We start from the raw sequence: 25,910 nt of genomic DNA on the forward strand, positions 1-25,910 counted from the left end.
AACATTCCTTGTTTCCACGTAGAACTTCAACATATTTATAAATGTGTTATTGAGCGAATGGTGATATGTTTCTCTAGTGTTTTGTATGCAAGTTTCGTCGATGAGTAAATGTTTTTTGAAACGTCAATGGTCTAATGCGGGATAAGTTTTACGTAGACAAACCTTCGAGGCTCTTCGAGCATCAATCGACGTATATATTGTGCTAATAAGAAACTTGCATTTCATAGCCGAGAAAATTAGTACAAAAAGAGATCCCAATACATCTCTGCTTCGTAACGTGTAACTTATGTCTGGAAATCTGTGTAACGAATAAACCTTTTCATATTTTTGTATACTTACAAGAAGATCGTTGTGTTCGGTACACAATTGCATGTATATACTTTAAATATAACTAGGACCATTGTAAATAATTATTAAATAATACATGCTGTTTTTTTAACTTTGTATAACAAAAATGGCGACAGTATGGAACTACATTGTTTTCTTTTATTTTTAATGGTCAAAATCAGCCACTACACCGATGCCTGTAATGTCAAACATCGTATTACGTATGTTTTTATCAGCAGTTTATAATTCACGAATAAACGACTGCGAACCACGTTCTACGCATTTTTATTGCGACGAACATTACTCTGCTTTATTTCCGTTGCCCTGAAAACTCGTGGAAAATCAATACCACTCTGAAAAGTAACAGTGACTGAGGGAACGCACCATGCTTTCGTACAAACGTGTATCATGCGTGATCCGTGCACATTCTTCTGTTCCACGAATCCATTTAATAAGAACGAAAATTACATGCGATGGCATTCTTTTTTCTTTTTTACTGCTTCAATAATTCTTTTCCGTCAACTCCGATCATAAGATTTCATTTGAAAACAACAATAATTTAGTACGTATTAAATAAAATAAATTAAACTGAGATTCAGAAAATGTAATAAGATTAAAAAATGAATCTTAATTCATACAATAACCGTTTTGTTAAAACAGGACTTCAGTCTCATGAGTCAATTTGTTAACAGAGGAATTGAGTTTCACTATTGTAAATAAGATCGTAAAGTGTATGAATTCACAGAAATAGAATATAAAGTTCCTGTTGTATAAGCGATCGTATCGGAGACTCGAGACAAACGTAATACGGGACGAATGTAACAACTGTTATAAAACAAATACCAATTGACCAACAATCCTCTTTTCTATGGGTATAGCTAGGGGGTGAGGGGGGAGCAAGTGCTTTCTGGATGTAAAAAAGTGGCATTTGCCCTACTCTAGAAGACAAAAATTAAATTGCCCCTCCCCCGACTAATAACCTGACTATGTCTATGTTCTCCTCCAATGTTTATGCACAGATTCCACCCATCATCTACTTCAGTTGCCGCCCAGATGCAGCAGTAAGCGGTTTTCCTAATACATACGACCACCCTATATTGAAAAAATACACCAAAAGTAAGTTTGCACATTATGTCTTTTAATTATGTATCGTTTTGATTCAATTCCGTAAAATCCTCAGAATGTTTTTGTGTTATATTAAATAATTAATATATTTTCAGATAGACATAACATTTTTCATGATAATAAGTTAGTAAGATAATAAAAGTAACAAGTTGTTTAATTTTGTCCCGATTTATGCTTTCGACGTTCTTTTGTGCTAAAACTATTCGCAAAAGGAAGACAGACTGTGGGCTGGCTTCTGCAGAATTGTATAAATTAGCTGCAGAAGAGATTATAAAAAAAAAATCTTATCTTAGTCAGGCCGTAAAATCGGTTACACTATGCTAGGTAACATCGTTTCGACATATCGGAAGGTAGAAAAATATAATTGTAGAGGGTAAAGCTGACCCACCTTCTGTGTGTTATACATTGACAAAAAGGGTATTTTCAAAGGAAGGGGAAATAGTTTCACAAGAATATCTTTTGTACTTATCCGCTATCAATTATAGTATGACAACAAAGGAAATAAAAAATTTGGCTTAAAAGGTGGCAATAAAATATAACAAATCTATCCCTGTCTCCTGGAAAAAATGAATGTTAATACTAGATAAGTGTTTGCATTTTTAAAAATTAAAAAATTATACGTTTCCTTCATGCTTATATTTATCTTTATATTTATGTTTATGTCTACCTATAGACTAATTAAAAATATCATTTAGAAGCATCTTTCCTTTTATATACTTGGTTTTTTTCATTTTGGTTCGGTGTTCCCTAGGGGTAGGGATAAAATTAACAAGTGAGTGATTTTACTAATTCTCATCCTTGTGAATTTGTTTTCGAATGCGTTCGAAAATTCAAAGCTCCAAAGTGTTTCGATCGGGGAAGGTCAAGACGTGGTTCGAAAAACGCGAAGGAAGTCGCGCGCTCGACTAGAAAATTGTAAAGATTGGAACGTGACACGCAATCGGTTATAAAATCGACGAAGGGATCGGAGTGAAAGTGACAATTAGCAAAAGTGAATTGAGCTAGCCTTTTATGATCCTATGGTGGGATCCCACCACGGTTCACTCGCGTTCAGGAGATCCTTTCAGTTTCCTTCGAGCTGTACGACCTCGCACACGACACCACCGAATCCCGTCTTCCTTTTTGATAAAATTAATTTCATTACCGTAAGTGCTTTCCGCGAAGTGGGTACGGAAACGGCAGCGAGTTCCTCTACAGATACGCTGAATTCTCGTTAGAGCAAACACCTCTTAGTAAATAATCATCATGAAAAACATCGACGATATTTAACATTTCATTTTTACTATTAGATACCAAAATATTGAAACGAACTATTTTCGATCAGAATCAATTCTCCCTTCAGCCAATTTTTGCGTGAACACACTGAACGATATTGATATTCTGTGACGTCTTTCGTTAGGATTAGATTTTCTTACATTTTTTTCACGTCTTCCATATATACTAAACTTTTTTTACCGTTTTAAATATACTGTAAAGAAACTCTGGAAGATCCCGAGGATACCGAACGGTCAGTGCTCCAAAATCAATTTCTCTGATTTCGAGCGGTTGATATTTCGTAACATTCTATACTAAAATTCGTCTCGGATCGTATGTTGTCGGTATTCGGCGCGTTCTATGAGTTTTTCCTAGACGTCGCAGAAGTTCGTAGAAAGTCAACGAAGCAGAAGGCGTGACGGGTCGCGTAATTCAACCTTGAGTACATACTAGTTAACTGCGGAGGACCGTAAATGAAAATCCCAATAAAAAAAAAGAACGTTTTTACTAGAGGCTAGCGATATAGAAGTCAATTCCAAGAATCTTAATTATCTTTCAGTTAACATTCAAAATTAATTTCGAATTATTTCGAAGGGCGACGCGCTCAAAAGGAACTCGAGGCAACAAGAATGAGTTTGGTTACGATAAACCTAACGATCTACGCCCTAGTGGTGGTCTCCTGTGCACTTTTCGTGGACGGTTTTCACGATGGAGCACCGGTGGACACTTGCGTGAAACCGACTCGTCCCAACGAGCCACATCACGGCGATTCAAGATCGCAACCCGCTTCGTCCAACCCTTACACTCTCGTCGCTTCGTCCTCGCACTATAGTCCTGGCTCGCAGATAACTGGTAAGTTCGATATACTTCACATCGCATTCATATAGACATTAGACGTGGTAGAAAATATTAGTCGAAATTCTCGAATAAATTTTCATTGTACATAAACTTTCATTTTTAAGAAAATCGTCATTTGAATCGTGTAAGAACAAACGGCATAAGTGGTTCGTTTTTATTTTAACTACAATACGTAAGGATGAAAAATTTCAGGATGGTTTGATAGTTATGTCACGTAGTCTATTAGTATCTGAAATTGTGAATATACATAAACATCCGCGGTCTATTCATGATACTTGAAACTTCCCAAAGCGAAGCATAGAGTAAAAAAAAAGGTAAACGCTTCTTCAATGGGTGGACTATTATTTACGAACGGTAAGCGTACGCTTTAAAGTTCTGTAATTAACGCTCTCACATTTACGGGCGATGAAATAGTTTGTTCCGCGATGGAGTCGTTGTACGGGAGTCATTTCATCATCTATAATTTATAATAACGCTGTCATTTCCATGCCCGGTTCCCTTCGGGTCTCCATAATAAATTGCAGACTTTATGCATAATCATGTAACAAGGTAAAAGCTGCTTAAGCTCTCAGCTGTGGTGCTGCTTTTTAAAAGTGTATAGTTATCCACGTTGTGCCGTTAGAACGACAAGTATACTTACAAGGGAAGGCACGGAAGTGTCCCATCAGATTTTGATGAAACTTCGTATGTCAGTTAAGCAGTCAAAAATAAGGCATACGTATTTTTTTTTAAAGGGTGAAATCACTCCTCGAAGTTTCGATCCGAAATTTTTTTGTTATAAACAAATTATATTGTGGACAATTTGTTAGCACCATATTATTCTACATAAAAAACCGCAAACCTCGTCTATTAGAAGTTTTCATGTATCTCCTCCAGTTTTCGAGATAGTACTTTCGGGTCGAAACTTCGAGGGGTGGCTTCACCCCTTAAAGTCGCGTCTCAGCCGATAAAAAAAAATACGTATTCCTTATTTTTGACTGCTTAACAGACATACGAAGTTTCATGAAAATCGGAGGGGTACACTTCCGTGCTTTCCTTTGTTAGAGCTTTTCCGATGGACCGTGGAATTTTCCAACGGACAGTTAATCTCAGGTGTTCCGTGTTACCTGGGCCGTTTGGCTGTCCATCGATCCTAAATTACCAGTATGACGGGGAGGGGCGATGATCGAGGCGAGAAAGACGAACGCAACGGACGAGGTCAGTGTCGAACAATCGATCCAATCAGCGGGACGGAACACACGGGGTCCTGGAAACGCCTAACAATCGGGCATTCTACGGTTCGCGGGGCCGGTTTTGCATGTTCAATCGACGGAATAATAGTCGGAACGTGGGGATTTGTCGACGGAAAAGAATCCGTTTCTATCCGTGGATCACGCTAGGCGATCCCGACTACGTGAAATCACCGTGTCCCGAAATTATCTGGTATTTTCTCTGTGCGTGTTTATCCGGGAGATCTGCAAGTTTCACGTCGTTTAACTCCTCGATGAGTGTTCGAAGGCTCCTTGGCATTGACAAGCAGAAGTCCTTAAGTATAACGTTAATTTCTTAATGAGGTATAGCACAGCGATAGAGCTTGGAATTCTGAAGCCAATGGTATTTGTTTCAGCCACATATGGCCATTAGTTTATAGAATATATAATATTCAGCTCCAAGGAACCTTCGAACACTCATCGAGGATTTACTGTAATCCGATCGCCGCGCGTATTTTCGATAACCTTTTGCGCACTTTTCGTTGCACCCGTTTCGATCCCATTAGCCACACGTCGCGGAATTGTTAGATGTATCTTGGATTCTTGCATTAATCATTCTTCTCGGTGTGTCGGGAACTGAATTTATAAACACGAAAGAGATTCTTGAATACGATCGCCGTTCACTCAAGGCCCCGTTCCCCTTTAGCGGCTTCGAGAAAAAGGTGACATTTGGGAATTTTTGTTAAGAGAAGCAAAGACGCTGTGGTAAAGAAAAACTTGCTTGCCTTTATTTATTATACATTCAAACAAGTAAAAAGAAAAGTTTCTTTTAATATTTCTAACATTGCACTGTAAAAACGGTGCTAATCATAACGCCAAAAAGTTATTAACCGATTTTACAGCCGACAACAACTGTTTTTTCTATACTAATAATTAAAAAACTGAGTTATTTGTAATAATTAAGTATGTAATAGTAAAAAAACGTATATAGTACATAGGAAAAGAGAATATAATAATTACCGACTTTTAAGTTACGCCATTGTTGCAGTAAATGAGCGATATTGAAAATGTACGGTCGATCGTGTTAGTTTTTTTTCCATCTTGCGTATTATAATTAGGTATTTGAAGGAAAAATAAAGATCCTGTGACGATACGATTTTATCTAATACACGATGTTTTTACAGTAAATTAATATTTTCTAAATTACGGTGTATCGCAAAATTACATTGAGGATTTTGTACCTGAAAGTGAAGTGCGGATCGAACCACGGGTCGCCTTCTTTTTAGCCATTCTCATTGTGCCCTTTGTAGAACGCCGCTTTTGTACACCGTCTCTAATACAGTGTATCGATCGAAAATTACGATGAAAAGGAAAAAAGGCACGAACACTTTGGAACGCGTCTGACCAGCGATATGAAGCAAAACAAATGACAGGTCTAATTTCCCGTGGTAATTATAGGAACACGTTGAGCTTATTAAAAAAAAGAAGAACAGACAAGTGGAAAAGCAACTGCAGACACAGTGAAAATGAACAATCATTATCTGCGTGTAAGAATTCAATTATCAATCTAATGATTATAAAATTAAGTTGACATTGTACAGAAGTTGTAAATACAGTTAATAATTGTACAGAAATGAAGCTGAAACCAATTTTGATGCAAAGGTATTCATTAAAATATATTAAGCTTGACAGTTTAACGTTTTAGGCATTTTGTGATCAGAAAAGAGCATATTTTCTAGAGAGGATTCTTTCCTTTTTTTTTAAACGTTTGATTAATAAATGGAATAACGTCATTTCCCAAGTGTCTTGCCAAGCGAAAATAGCCAGTCGATGCTTAGAGTACTGATGGAAATTAAGTTCAATAAGTATTCATTCCGTTAAAAGCACCGGTAGATTGAAACAGGGGACAGAAGAAACCCATTTGAATGTGTGTATATGGTTAAAATTGACCCCGTGGCATAACAAAGTTGAAGAACCTTGATCGTAGCATTCCACATGCGGAACCGGTAATAAATAATGAAAGTTTACATCGAGTTACTCAATTCCATCGGAGTTCGAACAGGTAATTATGCAAGAACTTTTTTCTCTCATCCATCCACCATCCGCACAAAAAGCGAAACAAGAACTCTGTTGAAAGTTAAGCGACTATTTCTAATTTCTGCCGGAGATTTACTTTAAAACAAAAAGTAGTTAAGAAGCACTTTAAGTAGTTCGGCGAAGAGAAAGTTATAACCGAAAAACAATCTCTAGCTTGACAAAAGATATAATTAATAAGCGGACAGGAAGCCTGTTACGAAACAAGATGGCGACCGATGCGCCGTGAATCGTATGTATAAGAAAAATAAAAAACCGTTCATTTAGATAATACAATGAAACGAAACGCTAAAAAAGGAGAATAGAAAACTCGATTGAACGGTGATGCGATAAAATAACATTTTATAATGTCATTCGTGAAGGCAAGAAAGTGGGTGTGTTTCTTTCTTTTCTCACGTATTTTATTGTCTTATGAATATAAAACAGAAAACTGATGAAAGTTTTGTCTTTGATTGTATTCCACAGAGCTTTGTAGGCTAGAAGTGCATAAAATCTGCGGTCCAGTGACGAATAAATAGAAAATATTTCTACTCTCGGTTTTATTGTGTCGCGGCACCTGAAGATTTTTCGCTGGCGATTATGAGTGTTATCCAACGAAATGAACGACGTTTTTATGTTCGTTTCGTTTCAGTAACCATCAGTGACTCGACTTTCCGAGGATTCTTCCTCCAGGCACGTGACCCCGTTACAGATAGCTGGATCGGTTCCTGGGCCCAAACAGAGAACACGAAGACCCATCCCGAATGCAGCGCCGTGACGCACGCTGATCGAGATGTAAAGGAGCACGCGACACTTGTTTGGAATGCACCGCCGAACGCAAGCGGAAGGGTGTACTTCACGTGAGTACAGCAATTTTTTTTTTGTCTCACTTTGTCGAAGAGTTTGATTCAAATTCGAAGAAGGATCAATTTTTTCGGCACTTTCGTTTCGTTATTTTCACGTCTTTTTTTTAGCACAAAAAAGAATTCGATACTTTTTTGCTTTCTAGGTTATGTATATTTTTATTCTTCTGTGAACTTTACTTTCTTCAGCTGTAATACTGTTTCTATCCTAAGTGAATATTGATAAAGTAGAAAGAAGGGCTTGACATTATAGGTATATTTTGGAACGTTAACAATATTTCCATTATTACCGCGAGGAAAAGTAAAATCTCGGGACGGTGTTGAATCGAAGAATGAAATCAAAATGGTTTAAATATTAATTCTATAGTCTAGAATTCTTTAAATCGATAAATCTACTAATTGCTTAGTAGGTACCATTACCTTTGCTTTTTTGTTATTTATCTTTTATTTGAGAGATTATACAAAAGACCGTGAAGGAAACATCGTATTAGTCTTCATTCTACATTTCATCACGATGTCAAACTTAAAAGTTTTAATTAGTTTAAAATTATAAAATAGCGTTATTGCAAATTTAAACAGTTGTCAGTATTTGTTTATATTCTTGAAAAATTGAGAAACACCGCGGCCAGGTTCGCCTTATAATACGCGTGTTCTATTACATCATTCTACATAGTTATACATCGATTCGCCAGAGTGCGGAACATTGTGCAACATTGTGCATATAAATATACATATACATACATACTTCGTCCGTTCGGCCGTTCGCAAAACAGCTCGGGGCGGCTTTTACCACGTCCACGGTGGAACAGTAGAATTAAAAAGCGTTAATCAAAGACAAGCTCGAACTGGAATACCAATTACCAGTCGCACCCTCTAAATAATGACATATACACACACACACACATACACGCGGTCTTCCGTGTGGTCAGCGTCCTACGCAAATAAAGTCTTTAACGGCGGCCAAATTGGAATTAACTGGCTAACAGAAGTTTCCATTCCCGCGATAACGTGTTCTCGATTAAACGATCCAGGTATTGGATGAATTCGACCCTTTTTTTTTTTTGTTTCGTGTGCTCTTGCTACTAAAATAGAAATGTGTAAGTACGTTATTCTGTCGTTATGTTTCAACGATCAAATAGACAAAGTGGTCGTTCGTGATAAACGTTATAATTATACATATATACCCAATTCCGTTTTTATACGATAGATACGTTACTATATATATGGAAAAATAAAAGATTGAAAAAAGTAATTGATTGATCAAATGTAACAAATTTTCTATTTTACTTTGAATCCAATGCCATATTCAAGGAAAGAAGGAAATTCCTACATTGGTTCTTGTCTTTATGAATTATTTCAGAAATTGACATTTTGCACAAAAATCCGCAGTCTAGTTATTAATAATAAAGTAACTGCGGCGTACGAAGACGTCAGAAATATCATAAGACAAATGGTTAAGGATGTAAAAAAATGTACGATCGAATAGCTAGCAGTAGAATAATTTAAGCTGATCACGTTTCATACTCCACCCTATATATATATGAAATTACCTCCTACAGTTTCGCAAACTTTTATTATTTATGTCCCGTGCGCACGCCTGCTCACAATCGGCCATCGAGTTCTCCCCGTTCACTGCCGTCGCGAACGAAGGATTTCCACTTCGACAGCGGGATAACGCAATAAGACTAATTGTACGGCGTCGGTCAACGGGAATAATTGGTCCCACCGTTGCGCGGGGAGCTTTCTAATAAGCCAGAGAATTTCCACGGTGCATTTACAGGTCGGAAAGTTCGCGTGGCTGTCTGCAAAGGTGCCGACCGGACTGGCCTCCCCTGGCCTTAAAATGTACACGTATATTCACGTTGAATCGTGGGGCAACTTTTTCTCCACGGTCGACGAAAACTCGCTACTAGAACCACGAAAACTAGCTCTCACCTAGTTCGCCCCTAAATACGCGTTTCCTTCTTTTTTTTTTTTTGTTTTTCATTTTCTTTGTTCGTTTCGTATCTGTGTCACGCGTTTTGTAAATCCTCTGAAAATCGTTGGGTAGATTCGGAGCATATATGAACGTTTATGTCGCTGTATATGTAGTTAGTGAGGATTAAGGTGGAGACGAATGGTCTATGGATTGTTTGTAAGATATCGAAGAGTGTATATGAATTGAGTGCAGGTGCGTTTAACCTTTCGAGCGCCGTGGGAGCGCCTATGCGTCCAGCGAAATGTCATTATCGGAATTATGTTTAATATGAGAATACTTAAATGATTTTATTTGAAAGAAAATCAACATTGGGATTTAATTGCGCGATGAATATATAAGAAGTATTGTTTGCGTAAAGTACGCAATATACGACAAAAATCTAGTTTTGGTGTGCTTCGCCACCCGAAGGGTTAAACACCATGACATTTGTGTCAACAGTTGAATATTTTACATTTACGCATAGATCGACCATTCAATCGAAATTACAATAAGAAGTTCTCATTAAGAACCGATCTATAGGTACTTCCTTTTCTGATTGCAGCGGCACCATTTTAAAAGAATTCGCAACCTATTGGTCCAATCTGGTAGCTTCGTCCAAATAAATAAGCACTCTTGTACGTATATATATATATAAGGACATCTTTCTACGCAACACTTATAAAATTACGGTAACAATAAAATTCCTCGATCTATGTTGTTAAGACACAGATTATTGTGATCGATGAATCTTCGACCGGAAGTCGCATTTTTGAGGATGCGAAGGTGTAAAGATGTTGTACATTGTATATTTTAATATATAATATATGCTAATAATTTTACAGGACTGTCTTCTTTTCCTGTTGAAGTATCAACCGGTCGCCAGAAGAATTATTAGATTCTTTCACAATAAATGTCCCTTTTTAACTGTTGAGTTTAAACGATTACGACATATTTTTGACAGAAAATTGTTAACCTAAGAAACATTCATTTGTGTCGATAGATGACCAACGAGTTACAAGTTTCTCGATCCCACGCTTAATATGTTGAACCTCATAGTCTTTACTCTTGGGACAGTATCACGATAAGATACATTTGTTTAGGTCCTTGTTATTAAAAAGACATGTATTTACGCGTTGACTTGAACGCTCGCTACGTTTATTATCACTCTATCTCTAATTACGTTTATAAAGTATTACACATTCTCGCCATGGGTGTAACCAGGAGGACCGGAAGGGGTACCCCCCCCCCCTTAGAGGAAAAAGTGACCTTTGCTTTACCCTAGTGGAAAAATTTTGATTTTATCCCCCTCCCAAGAGGAGAAAAATATTCTATTATAATAACTAACATTTTGTATGCAAGAATAAATCTAAAATCCATTTGAAGTAATATTATGACATTTGCCAAGAGATAAATGTTACACCCACCCCCAGAGCAGAAAAAATATATTATATTATCTAATATTTTGTATACAAAAAGTAAATCTAAAATCTATTTAAAGTGATACTATAAAATTTGCTTTGAGATAAATTATGCTCCCCACCTCCCGACTGACAGCCTGGCCACGTCCATGGTTCTTAGAGGGACGAAATGTAGTGCGTTCGAAAATAAAAACAATGTTAATAAAGCAGCAACCGAATACACATATACGATCGGTTACTTTCTATTATGATTGAGAGAAGGTTCCGCGATCTGTCATACGCAGTTGCGTAACAACCCTCGGATTGATCGTTCGCAGATTTATCACGACCTGTTCACCGTCCCGCGGCAATACGTCTCGCCCTGAGGCGACATTTCAACCAGTGGTGTAATTGCGTGGTTTATGCTCGGTAAGGGGCCTAAACCGGGATAAGACCTGGGTAGTTCCACCGTCCAATCGATTTCACTCAACAAGTTTTTTTTTTTCTGCTTGTGGTATTAAATGAGAATTATCTATCTCTCGGGCAGACTTTACGAAACTGTTTTCTTACCGTTGTCGTGCCATTTTTATCTTTTCAGTAAGAAGCTGCCCACACCGCATCTTGTAGGACTTATAGGAAATCTTACAACAAACTTGCGCCAATTCTACTCGCGTATCCTGTACGTTCCTCGCATCCAATCAGTCATTCAACAGAAAGTTAATTGACAATAAACATGTCACAATTACCGCACCATCAAACGGTGGTTCATTATACTTCAGTTACAGAAAATCATTTTAGACAAAACCAACCCTATTGGAACACTCATTGCAGAGGACTTGTGAACAATAATGGCAAAGGTCGCAGAGGTGAGGTCTCGAGTAGCTGGCCAACGTGGTAAGCAGGCGAGTACCAGTCTCGTGTATCGGAAGGGAACTCGTTCAGTCCCGGCTGGTATTTAAGGAGCGTGATTACTGGTCCCCATGCTGGGACACGTGGACTGATACGGACAAGGCGATCGTGCGACATGCTCCCTAAAGGGGGTCCCTCGACGTTTCTTCACCGGACGGCCGTTAATGGAACTCAGCACGCTTTTACGCGGGCAAAAGGATCGCGGGACTGGTTACGTAAACCCATCCGGTAAAAGTGGGTCGTTCTCATGTAAGGGAAGCTTTGGGATTTTCGAGCCGACTCTTGTTGATACTTTACGACACCATCCGCGGGCAAAGGTTCATCTAAGAGCTCTCCAGAGCTCTCTGATATAACTGTTTGATAGCTGGCCCATGTTGCAACGAAAAGCAATAATCCGGAGTTCTATAATCGAAGAGCCTGCTCCTGTCGGATATAGACTCGGACGAATTTTGGAATTCTTATTAGAGTCCATGAATTGGTTCGTATCTGTATCGGATCTTATCCATGAATACGTTGGTTATCGACAGCCGTTTCTTGTAGGTTATCGTACGATCACGCTGTTGGACTTTGAATAGTAATTGACGTTTATGTAATGTTAATTCTTTTAAAAGGTACTAATAATAAGAGTAACTATGAATTATTTGTAACAACGTTTACAGGTTTGGCATTGAAATATATAGATACTTTGCAGGTTAAAGCGGTGTGTATGTACGCAGATATAATCCAACATGGCCGCCATCTTTACTCACTTGGTGATTGTATTACTGCAACAGTATGTAGAATGAAGTCGTTTAACTTCTTTAGTACCTCTGAGCGGGAACGTATAATGCTTTTGTGCATTCGCCAAAAACACTTTCAGTCGATGTATTGTCGGCTTGTTGGAAAACTAGGAATTATTCCGTGGTTTTTCAATTCCAGGAGGTACTCAACAAAGAATATAATATCCAGACAATTACCGAGGTATTTCAAGCACCCTCAATGAATTGTTGCGAGATGCAGAAGCATGTTTTCAAATTATGGAACGGTGTTTTTAATTTGAAAATATCTTCTCGATTGTCCGCTGAGGACAAAATAGGGTGTATAGGATGCTGAAGAATCGTTACGAATACGATTAAAATAGTATTATATAGTACATAATAGTAAGAATAGTAACTGTAGGTCACAACGAAGTTCCACAATTTCAGAAGTGACCCACCACGTTTGCGACCTACGAGTCTTCAAAGTACTCGATCCCCTTCTCAACCAATAACGTCGATCGCCACAATACAAGGATCACCACACACGACCCTGGGGAGTTCACCATCGAGCTCCGTGAACGGCCACTGTTGAGTTAGGGTCGTTGGTTCGGGTTCAATAAAAGGTTAACGCTGCTCGTCGGAGTTTGCTTGCAAGACACGTTCCACGATTGCGGTGTTACACGTCGCTGGACGATAGACAATTAAGCCGAAACGAGCTTCGTCGGTACCATAATACCAATGGGTGTTGCAGAAACACGCATTGTCATACTTAACGCGGATTTATTTCTAAGAATATTTATATTCTCTTTTAACATCTTTGACATCGTTCCAGATTCCCATTATCGATTAATTCACACATTCGCATCCTATTTACATCTACTCCGTACATATCATAAATAGTATTCGCTGTTTCTGTGACACCAGTATCGATCAGCAGTATAACTTCCGAAACTCATAAATAGACTGCGGATTTTATGCATTTATAGAATATCCGACGTTCTAAAGTTCAGCATACTAAAAAGATTCAGAAAGTTTGTTCAGGTTCTCTTTTTATTTCAACCCTACTAGAATCCTTAACAGTGAGTAAATTTTCATTTGCGTCCACCTTCGTGGCGTTTGAGTGCCTTCAATTCACAGAACATAAGTGACACACAATCATTTCCAAAAACAGTAAAGAAAAATATCATTCCGTTTCTTATTAAAAAGTGTCCCACAGTGTAATTGTCGGCTTATTCATCTCCGAGACGACTGGTCCGTAGTTAAGGGTTAAATCTCCGTCGCGCGTATACACTACGCCATACCTACTAACTGTGCATCATAAATCCATAAAATCTTCATTCCACTAATAACGTTGCAAGAATTAGTTTCGGGTACCGTAACTTTCAGGCGAAAGGGTTGAACCGTTTGCGATCGGTGTCGCCACAGTGGAGACATTTAAAATTTCTCCTCAAAGTCGGTGTCACCACTATGGCAGACATCCTCTTTTTCCCCTAGTAAAATGTGTTATTTTACGATCGAAAGGAGTTGTAAATATTTATTTCTCCCTTCGACTAGTTATAGGTAATGCCACCAGAGAAATGTGCAGATCGCAAAGGGGTTAAACCGTCCCTCGCGAATAAAAGCCACTTACCCACTCATTCCTCATCACCCCGCGCGAACAGACTTCCAGTATATAAAAATTCATCTAATTTCGACATCTATATTTCCAACTGTCGTCATTTTTCCCTCCTCTCATAACGGTCATCCGTGGCGAAGGGGTACAGTCCCTCGATTCTAGAGGGGTAGTCACAACGACGACGTGTTCTTTCACCTAGAGGATCATGTATATTTACGCCGCGGTGCGGAACATCGACGGGTGTTTCGCGAGGAATGACTCAGAAGCACTGCGCCCCTGCATCGTTGAACGCGGCGGCGGCCGCCTACGGCGTAATAGTAGAAGGGGGATGCCAGGGGGTGGGGGGCGGTCGAGTGGGTGGTTGGGTGGTTGCAAAACGCGTGTGCTGGTTCGCCTCGCGTGCATTGCGCAGGACGTCGGGCGCCCTGGCGTCTCGCGCTGCCACCCTACCCCCTTGGTTCTGAGGAGGCCAGACGACAACGGTCGTTGTTTGCTGGCTCTGCCACAACGTGAACGTTCGTTCGGCCGGCGGTGTGCAGAGAGCATCATCTCGGTGGTGGTGTGTCGTTTTTCATCTAGCGAGTCTCCAACCCTCCCTTCCCCCTCCCTCCACACACCGTGCATCCCCAAAAACTGTTCCATGAGCGGTCTCGAGCCACCTCGTGGGAGACACGTATTCCCAAAGAGGTAGGGATTACGAAGACAATACGACGACGCTGGGTTCCACTGCGTCGGACGATCTACGCAACGTCGATTCCCGGTGGCAGCACGCCGGCGAATCCGTCGACGGGAGGTCTAAGGAGGCGTTCGTGTCGGTTCAGAGGGGCATCGTACACATATAATTCCGTAAAAGCACACGATCTCTTTCCATGAATCTATCGTTCGAACGGTGAAAAAGAGGGTGGTGGTGGTGGTGTGGCGGTGGTGGTGGTGTGGTGGTGGTGGTTGCTGCCGCAGGACAGGTCGATCGCGTCCCATGAACCCGCTTCCGCTTCCTCTACCCCACCTACCGTGATTCTCTCTCCTCTAACCGGCAGAACAGGCTCTCGAAGAAGACGTGCACACGCAAACACCACGCGCACACACCCAAACACACCACGGGGCGGAGGAGAGAAGAGACACCCGCGGTGGCAGGTACTAGTACTACTACTACTACTACTACTACTACTACTACTATTACTACTACTATACCTATCCTCGGATCGTCTGCTACGTGGGGAAAGGCTGACACACAGGGGGGCTGACATCACACTGTGGCGGTACGGGAGAGATATGCGCGTGCTATCGATCACGCGGCCTGATCCAACGGATATGTGATACCGGAAACGGGTACGGCAGGCTCGACCTGCGTGTGCAGGTGTGTTGCTGCTGATACTCCTTCGACACCGCGTGTTCATACATACCGCCACACGTATGCGTTAATTGAAGGGAATCGCCGCGAAGGGAGAGAGAGAGAGCAAGAGCAAGAAAGGGTGTGCGCGCGAGAAGTGGCACGCCGCGTGAGATCGAGGCGAAACGTGTGAATGAGGATGCACGGATACGAGGACGACGCCACGGCGACGACGACGACGTGCCCGACGTCGTTCGTCTATGGGACGAAGAGGATCACGTCCGTCGCCAGGATCCTCTGCACGGTCCTCGTCTCGTGGTGGATCGTCAAGGATCAACTGGCGTTCGGGCAGACCGATCCGCCGGAACTGACCACGATCGAGGGTGAGTTTTTCGTGTTTCCTTTTTATTACTCCAACCGGTTGCAATTTTTTGTAATTTGTTTTAATTAGTAAAAAAATAATTGGTTTAACAATTTTCTGAACCGGTGCAACGCCGATTTTTAAATGTGCTTCGCATTCTGTCGCCGGTTAATGTTTAAGTTTCGTCAGCAAGGATACGTAGTTGCACCGATGTGAAGATGCTCTCGGCGTTTTCGATTGAGAAATTCAAGTGTTCCCTCCAGAAATTAATAGAAAAGAAAATACAAATGAATAGGTTAGTTTAATATCGATAGTTTCGACTTCAAAATAACACGATACAATATACATATGTACACTGCGTGGCGTAATTATGAAAGCACCCTGAACTTTTCAGTTCTTGTGTAGGGTAAACATACCAATGAATGAACATTTGAGAGACTTTGTAACTATTAAAGTCGAATTTTGAATGATAAGAAGAATGATATGTGGCATATGAAAATTAGATTTTTTTAATATCTATACCTTCTATAACGTATAGATTTCAATTTAAAACATTGGATAAACGTAATTTACTAAATTAAATTTAGAATGTTAATTGAAAATTAATCAAAAATTGATAGAATAAACATTTTCTTGCACAAATGTGAATGCATTACTCAGTTCGCGCAGAATTATTTGAACATGTAAACGGGCCTTTACGCGTCAAGTGCCGTAACCTTTCCTTTCACGCCGCGTTGGTCATCGATGACCGATACAAAACTATCCGTTCCATATCGTTTTGAATTCTCTTTATTTTCTCGTGGAATTTTCTAACATTTGTAAACAACTATGGATATCGTAAGGTTCATCTGCATAGCGTGACGTGAATGGAAAGGTTATGAAAATCAGCTCGGCGCTTTAACGTGTTGAAACATCCGTCACTGTTTCCTTCTTGATCGTTCGATGACAGTTCCTACACACACGCTCGGTGACATCGGTGCTGTTCTGAAATTGTTATTTTAGTAATTAACAATGTGTATAGAATATAGAAAATCGTGAAATAGTTCGACGAAGTGTATATATGTTTATGAGTGGGGGATAAAATGTGCCAAGACGTCGTGCAGTCGGTGGTGTGTTGATAGTGTTCCATGCAACGTGGATCTTCTATACGACTAAGGTTATGTAAGACGTTTCGGTGTTTGCAGGCCTTTGCTATTTCGGGTGTTCAAGTTCAAGCAGGTTAGAAGGTTATTCTCGTTTCTTGGGAATTATGATCTTGTGCTCGATTTGTTTTTCTAGCGGAATGAAGGGCCTATAGAGTCTAGTATTTTGTTGAAATTAGGGGTTAACAACACTTTGGATGACTCGTGGTGAACCTATTTTTGAATATGTCGACGATCGAAATTCTTTTCGATCTACTTTCGTAAACGATTAATTACCCCTTTTCATCCACTCTTAGCCTGAGTGAACGGTTATTTAGATGTATAAAAGGGACACTCGTCGATATTTAAACGCCTGTTGATGGATCTGGGTCAATATACACCGGTACGCTTTTATACAACGATTGGAATATCTTTCAATTCACGACAATGAATTTACAATGCCTAGACAAATCATCTGTTCATGTTTCACAATCATCATGAATTCCAAACGTTTGTCAGCAGTGTATGTTTTTTAGTTTCCCCGTGTATCCTTGAATAATTCCTAGGAACTATAAACAATACTGATTAAAGAAGAAAGTTATTGGAAATCAAAGATTCAAATATTAAGACAATAATACGACAGAGACGTTTATTAATTGATCTTTACATGTGACACTATACCAAGGGCCACAGATGATCCAGCATCGCCTTTTACCTCGTTACTAGACCTTTCAATGGTACTTCATTAGCAGATCATCGTTACGGTCACTAGCTTTCAGTAGGTACATATCTTGTCAATCACCTTAATGGCCCTTTTCAAGAAAAATAATCCAATTGATGTGATCGTAAAATCGTCCGAAATACTCCCGACCGTTGAATATTATCTAAATCCTCAGACGCCCTAGGTCCAGTTTGATCCAGATTCTCAAGAGTTTTCGAACTATTGGAAAACGACAAATTCTAGAGTTCGAAGCATCGATCGTTCCAAGAAGTAAAATAAGTTCTTTAAACAGAAAAAAATAGGGGAAAGAAAGGAAGCCACGAGGCTATCAGGGTTAAATCGAAAGAACGTTTTCGATTCGAGCCCGGACGATGATCGTCAATCTATCCGGTAGCGCTCGATACCAGCCAAACAGTAGGTACTCCACCTTGACTATACGTCGATCTGCGTCAAGAAATTCTCTATTTTGCGCGCCTTGTCGAGCCAATAAAAACACGGTATGATCAGCGGGACGGACGGGAGAAACGTTTTTCGCGCGATCGAGCAAGGCTATATTTATTTACCGTCGTCGACCCACATAGATTTCACGAACTTCCAGAACGTGTCCTCTGATCCGACAATCCCTAATGCGCCACGACAGAATTCGTATGAACTGAAACATCGGAGGGGTGGTGGTTCCGTCCGTCAATGTTTCCGTTTCTCTTTTTATCCTCTACGTCGTATCAGGGACTTAGAACGCGAAAGTTGTGTCGATCGATGTCTACATACGGTGCCACAGACACTCGTTTCGCGATGGTTTTAAGCAGCGGTCCCAATGGCCGCATCGAGGTAATGTCCGTTGGAACAAAGGATGAATAGTTCACTCTACATCCGTGTGTTTCGTTTAGTTAGAATAGTATATTTTTCCTGTATTAATACTACCTTTGCGGAAGATTAGGAATATTACAATTACGTCCTATTGTTTTAAACCATGTTGCAGTGAACAGTAGAACTATCAAAGCAGTGGAAATGACTGGTTCATACCCAGATAGCACATAACGTCTTGAAGACGACCATTTTGCAGCTATTTTAGGTCTAAGGCGCCTTTAAGCCGTCTTCCAGGCGTCATTAGACGTCGTGTGTATGCAGGGTGAAAGGAAAAAAGGATTCATACCTTCTGGGGTAGATAGTATTTGACAAATGATGAAAAAAAGTCCTGATACCTAGGTTAAGAAATTAATATTTTCAGAGCTATAAATAATTCTTTCTTTCGGTTGAAGCGAGTGATCTTCTCGGTTCTGGTGACAGACTTGATCGGGCCCTGGTTCCAACTTCATTCTTTCGTTGGCGTCTTTATTTTTCGGCCAATAACTGCGTCGAGTTTTCTCTTTCCGATCGTTAAATCCAAATGAATCGACCGGAAGATTGTTTGCCTCTGTGTTCCCGGAATTTCTTCAGGTTTCGTCGATCCCGCGTTAATCTTTTAATCCCTGTCCAAGTTGCTGTTACGCGCCGGCACGATTTAAAACGGGTATTTATTACCTCCATTTCCACCCCCTCCTTCCCTGCCCTTCGACGATTGGCTAGGCCGTCCTCGTGGTAGTTTCTTCTGAAAAACGGCTTGTACGGTTACAGACGTTACAGTCGTTCTCTACTCGTCGCCCTACGATCGCTTGTATCTTTGTCTGTCAAGTGTTTTAGTGCAGAAGATGTTCGATCGTGTCACAAGTGCGGGCTAATTCGTGGACAACAGAAAGTTGTCGTTGCTACAAGTGGTTTCGTACTGTTGGCCAATGAAGAGGATACGGTCTGTGTGAATATTTTATTAAATTTGTTATTTTGTTATGTTTTTTACAGTGGTATCCGAGCCGTTCAATTTGCCAAAGTGATTAACTCTGGAAAATTTATATTTAAAATTTCTTTTAAATTGTAAGAAGTACGAGCAGCAATCAAGTGTTTTGACATTGAAATTGGAAAAAAATGGAGTTAGTCACTTTGGTCTGTGAACGGCTCATCTAACAATACTTCTATTTATGGTTAACTTGAATTACAGTAAGGATGTTTTTTAAGAACAAAAGTGGCGGAGTCGTGTGTTGTACACATAATCGTGTATTAGGTGTTCCGATTAGTAATTCACCAATTGTTTTACCAAAATTGGTAAATTAATAATGCTTATCGGGATTCTCAGCACCCTGCGCCATTTTTATAAATAGCAAGGACAGGAAGACATATTTATATTGTAGTAGAAGTTAAAGTATATTATTGATATACCGACGCGTATATATTACTGTAAATCGTGAATTTAAAATTTTGCAGTTACCGAAACTTTGAATTAAGAATCTTTAGCACAATTCTCAGATGTTCATACAATTTTCCATTTTTTATGTACAATTTCAAATATGTAGGTTAGAAAAGAAAAAACCAAGCCACTTCGTCGATTATAGAATTACAGGATTTAATTTGTTGAAAATACGATGAAAACATTTTTATATTCTATCAATATTCCGTAAATGCATAAGATCTATAGTTCGGTGGTTGTTTGTAGTAAATTAAATGGTTCGTAAATCGGAGCCGTCTCACGACGCCATGACCTCTGCTGGCACAAAATGGCGACATTGTAGAATCCGTTTTCAGAGCAAACAAAAACACAAGGAGAGCACTTTCGGCGTCGCATTATTTCCCTCCTCCGATGGCTCTATTCAATGCGCCCATCACGATACTATGTAAGGTTATATCGATCGTGGAACACAGAACGTTTCTCTGTCTCCGTAACTGCTGTTCTCGGCCACTTCTTCGTCTCTTCTATTTTTTTCTTTTTCTCTTAATCGTTTGTTTCCATCCATCAAGACCGTTCGAAGGTTTGCGGGGTTGAAATTAAATCCGCGCCGAGAAGTACATTTTCAGCGAGGACACACGCGTTCGGAGATCACTCAGCTATTTTTATTTCGTGCAAATACGTAAACGGAAAAGCTCGTCGTATTTTGAGAAGTCGATGAGGAAGTGACAGGAAGGGAAGTTAAAGTGAACGTCGATGGAACGATCAAAATTTTGTCGTACGAAATTCGGTTAATGCTCGTTCGATGTTGATTTTGGTGAAAGTGCCAAAACCTTAATTTCTTTTCTTTCAAAAAACATAAAATGCAAAAAATCATTCAGAAAATAGACTCGATCCTGAATTATCAATTTTCAGGATACAATAGAATATTTCTTTAATTCTCTCGGCATACTTTGCATATTCTTCTTCCTTATTACCTCGTACGAATAAACAAAGATAAATAGAAGATTTAAAAAAACAGTTCCGATGGAGTAACATGAACTACCTGACCGCAATTTTATACAACGTCGATCTCGCTGAATGTTCTCCAAATATGGATTTCATTTTACATTCCGAAAATTCGAAAATGCAGAGGTCCCGAATATTTCGATAAGTTTTCGTGACGCGGTTTCGCGAGTGTACATATGGAACACGGACTATTCGATGGGATTATTCGAAATGCACTTTCAATCAAAATATAGTTTCCCGCGTCCTACTGTACCACGATGGCCGCCATTACAGGCCGTACACGTTTGTATAACGCAGTGGTGTACATTTACAGATTGCCCAAGGATAGGTTTGCAGTTACTGCCGCAGTAAACCGTTCAATTTTATCCGCGGCAGCCTAATGTTATTAAGCTGTACAAATGAGCTCCCTTAATTAAATGCATGTAATCCACAGAACTAAGCGTTTTAGCCTCTCTGTATCATCTCGATCACAGGGACAATATTTCTTGCGTTCGCTAAGCCGGACCGTTATTTATCGCTAGTAGTTTCTATCCCCTTTTCACTGACATTCTCCTTTATTGGCATTAACCTGTCTTTAAGGTTGTCGAATATCGATGAAATGAACATGAGTAACTATCATGAGTAGACTGCGGATTTTATGTACTCACTGTATATGTATATGGTTTGTCCCAAAAGTTTCCGAAGTGAATTTAAAACAGCAATTTTCCATATGATATTCATGCTTTTTATCAGCAGTTATTGAAAACAGTTTTCTTTTGAAGCGATACATTGTTGATGATAGTTATATAAACACTGGAAATAACTTTGGTAATTCTTCCTCAAGATGGCGGAGAAGGTAATCGTCGGAGTCCTGTGAATGTCAAACTGATTTTGGATTCTCGTGTGAAGTTAAAAGTTTCAACCGTCGTTACTTCAATCATCTTGGAAAAGAATTATTAGAGTCATTTATAGAGTTTTTATAATTATTGTGAACAGTATATCTCTTTAAAAGAAATTTATTTTTAATACTTTGATGACGAAGAACAACATCATTTTAGGAAAAAATGTTGTTTTAATTTCAGTTCGGTAACCTTCGGGACAGATTGAGTACATACACGATTCTCTAGAATTCAGTAAACACAAGAGTTTGCTAAGGTTTCGAGAGGCGTTTACTTTATTTGGAACCTGGCAGAATAGTAAATCAAATGAACAGGTCTGTGTTTGACTCCAGCTCATAAATATCTGTATTTCCATAAACATCGGCAGTCCAATCATGAGTTAGGGGTTTTATCAAGTTTTATGCTTCATATTTTTCGAATAGTACAGATTAAGGAACTGGAGATGAAAGATACATTGTACATACGTAGGTATATGCATCGAATTAAAAGAATTCCAGGTTCATTCGATTGCATTTTCACTTTTTTCTGATTATGTTCTCGATTTTCAAGTTTCTCTTTTTTTGGCAACCTAACAGAAAATTCCGAGTTATTATTAGCTATTCTCTCGAGAAGTTACGAGGAGCTCATCCTGTATTTTCGTGTATATCGTAGGTACTGTTGCAGGCTCGAGAGTGGCTTCATGCCAAGTTAGCCCTAAACAAACCCTAAACAAGCTCGTATTGGCTGTTTCCTCAGGTATCGATGTAGAAGCATCAGGTAGCGTGATACATATTCCATGTAGTTTAATCAAGCATTCCCAAGTTCTCTGCTCGGTGTGAACAATGCTTCGAAACGCGTTAGCTTGTATATCTACGATAAATTATAATACCAACTGTTATCGACTCGGTGTTCCATAACGGTGTTTTATTTATGAAGCCAACAAATAATCGGTAATGTGATATCTGAATTCTGTCAAATGTTTACTGAACCTCTTCCATTTTACGCTGAATCTATGTTAACGGAGGAAGGCGAGGCAACTCACTATTTGTATTTAACTGCAATAATTTGTCATTTATTTTTTTTTTTTATTAAATGCGAGGAGAGCAACATTTTTAAGTAGACCTTTGAAATGGGTTGTTGAATGCATCTTATACTTCTTAATAACATGGCGATAACAAAACTATATATTTCCATTTAAAAAAATTACATTATTATTACAATCTCTGTGTAAATAACATTAAAGGAAATTCAAATATTCTATTAAAAATTATCCCATGAAATCAAGCAACTTTCGTATGAAACATTTCGTCGCATTTTCAATGATTAGAGAAATAATAGCATGCATATCTACACTTAATGTTCGAAAACCACTCCCCACGTAAACACCACACTAGAGCGAATTGGGATTTTGAATTTCTGACGATTAGGAACTGGAAGAGAATAAAAATCAAATTCGCAACATATTTTCTAGGGTGAAATTTCCTCAGGAATTCAATGGTAATAATTGCAAAAGTGAGAAATAATTTTTTATTATTGGTGGAAGGAAATCGTTATGCTAGCCAGATAAAATGTTACAGACGAAACAATGTTTCGCTGGTGCGAATTCGCACTGGTGTGTGGTGTTTGGGGGTTAAAGCGGACGTACTGTGTATTCCTCTTTGTCCATATTTCGTTCGGTAGTTACAAATGCACGCGACAAGGCCATGCAACGAAGAACAATAACAATAATCAGGGAGACTTGTGCCGAAAATTCGCCATATGTCCCGCAGTTAACAACAGCCCAATTACACGGTCCAGGGGGCCCGGGAATATTAATTCCCGGCCCTGGCACAATTAACCGTGAAGGTATTTCCACGACGAGACTGCGGCGGAACATTTTAACCGTGAAATCGTCGACCGCACGCGCCGGTCCAATTGAATACGTTTTGATTTTAATTGCACCGGAGGACAAGCCGAGGAGCTTAACCTTTAGGCTGCCGGGAGTATCCCTTTTGGGACGTTGACAAAACTCGAAATGTCGCACACTGTTTAAGATATATACAGGGTGAACCACGAATCGTGATCAGTAGATATCAGTAGATGTGTTCCACTGTACAAAACGAAATGTTTACAAACAATAGGCAAGAGCTCAACATCGGAACGCGTAAAATAGCGTAGCATACGATACTCTTTGTAATATTACAGTTCGAATATTTCTTTAATCTTTTCTCGACTCAGATGAAAAAAAGGGTAACACATGTTATGTTATGATACTTACCGAATTCGTCTTGAAATCCTCTAACAGATAGGCGTAAAAAAATTATAGGTGTATTTGCAAAAAATTGAAGGTGACCTTAAGTTTTTCGTTAATAATTAAGGAAATAGTTGTTTCAAAGCATTCCAGGAACCCCTCATTTCCGGGAGTCGAAGTTATTTTGGGACATCCTGTATATGCAATGATTTTCGTGGGCATTGGTGCGTGGCATGTGATCACCTTGGTAAGAATGATTGGTTTCGCGGTCTAGCTGTGTGATCAATAGGAAATTATGTTACACAGTCGCGAGCTATCGCGCGGCACCCTTGAATTTCCGCGTCGCAAATTACACGGCTCGAACATTGTGTTTCGGGTGCGTTTTACCGCAACGGCGAACAATTAGACGATTAATCCGCGGCTTCGCGCCGGTTTCAGTTACTACCACGCGGGGATCGTATTCGATCGTTTATTGATACCTGGTGTTCTGGAATTAGCGGTTGCGGGATTGACAGAATATATTTTACGCGAGCTGTCTCGTCAGTAGGGATAAACCGATCCAAGTAAATACAAGTAAATATTCGATACTTTCGTTTCGATACCGAGTATTTTCAGTATCGATACTTTCGATTACGATATATACTCGGTATCGAAAGTGAATGAATGTGAAGGTGGTTGTCGTCCAGTTATATCACTTTCTTAATAAATGTTCATTAATAAAATACATCTTCGTTAAAATCAGGGATGGGCAAACTCATTATCTATATAAAGAGTTTCGAATAACGAATAAAAGATAAAAAAGTACTTCGTCATTTCTATTCATTCGTTCATTTTCTATTTCGCTGTATTATGGATTATTTCGTTTTCTCAACAATCTTTTTTCTAATGAGATGATCCTCTCCAAAAGATCCCGTATGATAATTTTTGTTTTAAAACTCACAGGAAAATCTTGAATAGGAATTTTAAACAACTCCCGTTTCGATATCCCCGTATCTATCTTCGGTTTCTCGAATCGTCCCATCCAATTTTTGAAACATGTTTCGAACATATCGCGAAATATTCGACACAATGGCGGGAGGTGGGGAAGGGGTGTGTGTGGCGTAGGAGACATTTCATTCAGGCGTTGCCCGCAAGAAACCGATTCCCCGTTTCGTATTTGCATTTTGCGGACCTACGGGAAATGGAGCGTGGAAGATTCGTGCATTTGTCAAGTTTCGACCGCGAACGGAAACAATGGCTGGAGTTCCGTAGCCAAGGCACGAACGACGCAATAATACCGTCTGACTTACATGAAAATTTTACTGGAAGTCGAGCATTTTGTCTAGAGAGAACGGGAAGACGAACAATGCGTGTGCAGTCAAATAAACTGTAACGAGAGAATCGCAGTCGAAGCGGCACTATCGTGTAAATAGCATTTAATTGCTGGGTGGTGGCGGTTAGTGCCCGTTTCCAACCACCCAGATCAGAACGGCCGTGTCCCCCGTCGATGCATAAGAACCATCGCAGACACTTTAAAACCGGGGGCTGCCTTAGGGTTTGTTCTAATTACGTTGCGGGTTGCTTGGTAAGAGTTGCGGTTCGCCGCGGCGAGTAACACATGCGACTCGCACAAAAGCGGGGGCCGCTCGTGGTAATTAAGTAAGTACCACGCTGGAGTTCCTTGCCCGAAAATAAATCTCTTATGATCGAGGAGACGGCGACCACGGTTTTACCCCCGCGAGGA

General features: G+C 39.7%; 2 protein-coding genes across 5 annotated transcripts in view; both read left to right on the forward strand.

Annotated features, from left to right (window-relative positions):
- The first annotated feature begins 1,407 nt into the window (after positions 1 to 1,407).
- Positions 1,408 to 10,270, forward strand: LOC107188042 (putative defense protein 3). Its single transcript, XM_015576269.1, has 4 exons — positions 1,408 to 1,443; positions 3,301 to 3,558; positions 7,480 to 7,687; positions 10,210 to 10,270. Exons 2-4 carry the CDS (start codon positions 3,336 to 3,338, stop codon positions 10,268 to 10,270), a joined length of 492 nt encoding a protein of 163 aa, XP_015431755.1. The 5' UTR covers positions 1,408 to 1,443; positions 3,301 to 3,335.
- Positions 10,271 to 14,812: 4,542 nt separating this feature from the next.
- LOC107188068 overlaps positions 14,813 to 25,910 on the forward strand; it is a 42,263-nt gene continuing 31,165 nt past the window's right edge. For 2 of the 4 annotated variants that reach the window (XM_015576309.1, XM_015576311.1), the window contains exon 1: positions 14,813 to 16,018. In XM_015576309.1, coding sequence (XP_015431795.1) covers positions 15,829 to 16,018 — 190 coding nt within the window. In that variant the 5' untranslated portion in view covers positions 14,813 to 15,828. Of the gene's footprint in view, positions 16,019 to 16,978; positions 17,215 to 25,910 lie in introns of those variants that run through there. The other 2 variants (XM_015576310.1, XM_015576312.1) reach the window with 2 other exon arrangements.

This window comes from Dufourea novaeangliae, unplaced genomic scaffold (genome assembly GCF_001272555.1).
Source record: "Dufourea novaeangliae isolate 0120121106 unplaced genomic scaffold, ASM127255v1 scaffold109, whole genome shotgun sequence".
NCBI classification, from domain to species: domain Eukaryota; kingdom Metazoa; phylum Arthropoda; class Insecta; order Hymenoptera; family Halictidae; genus Dufourea; species Dufourea novaeangliae.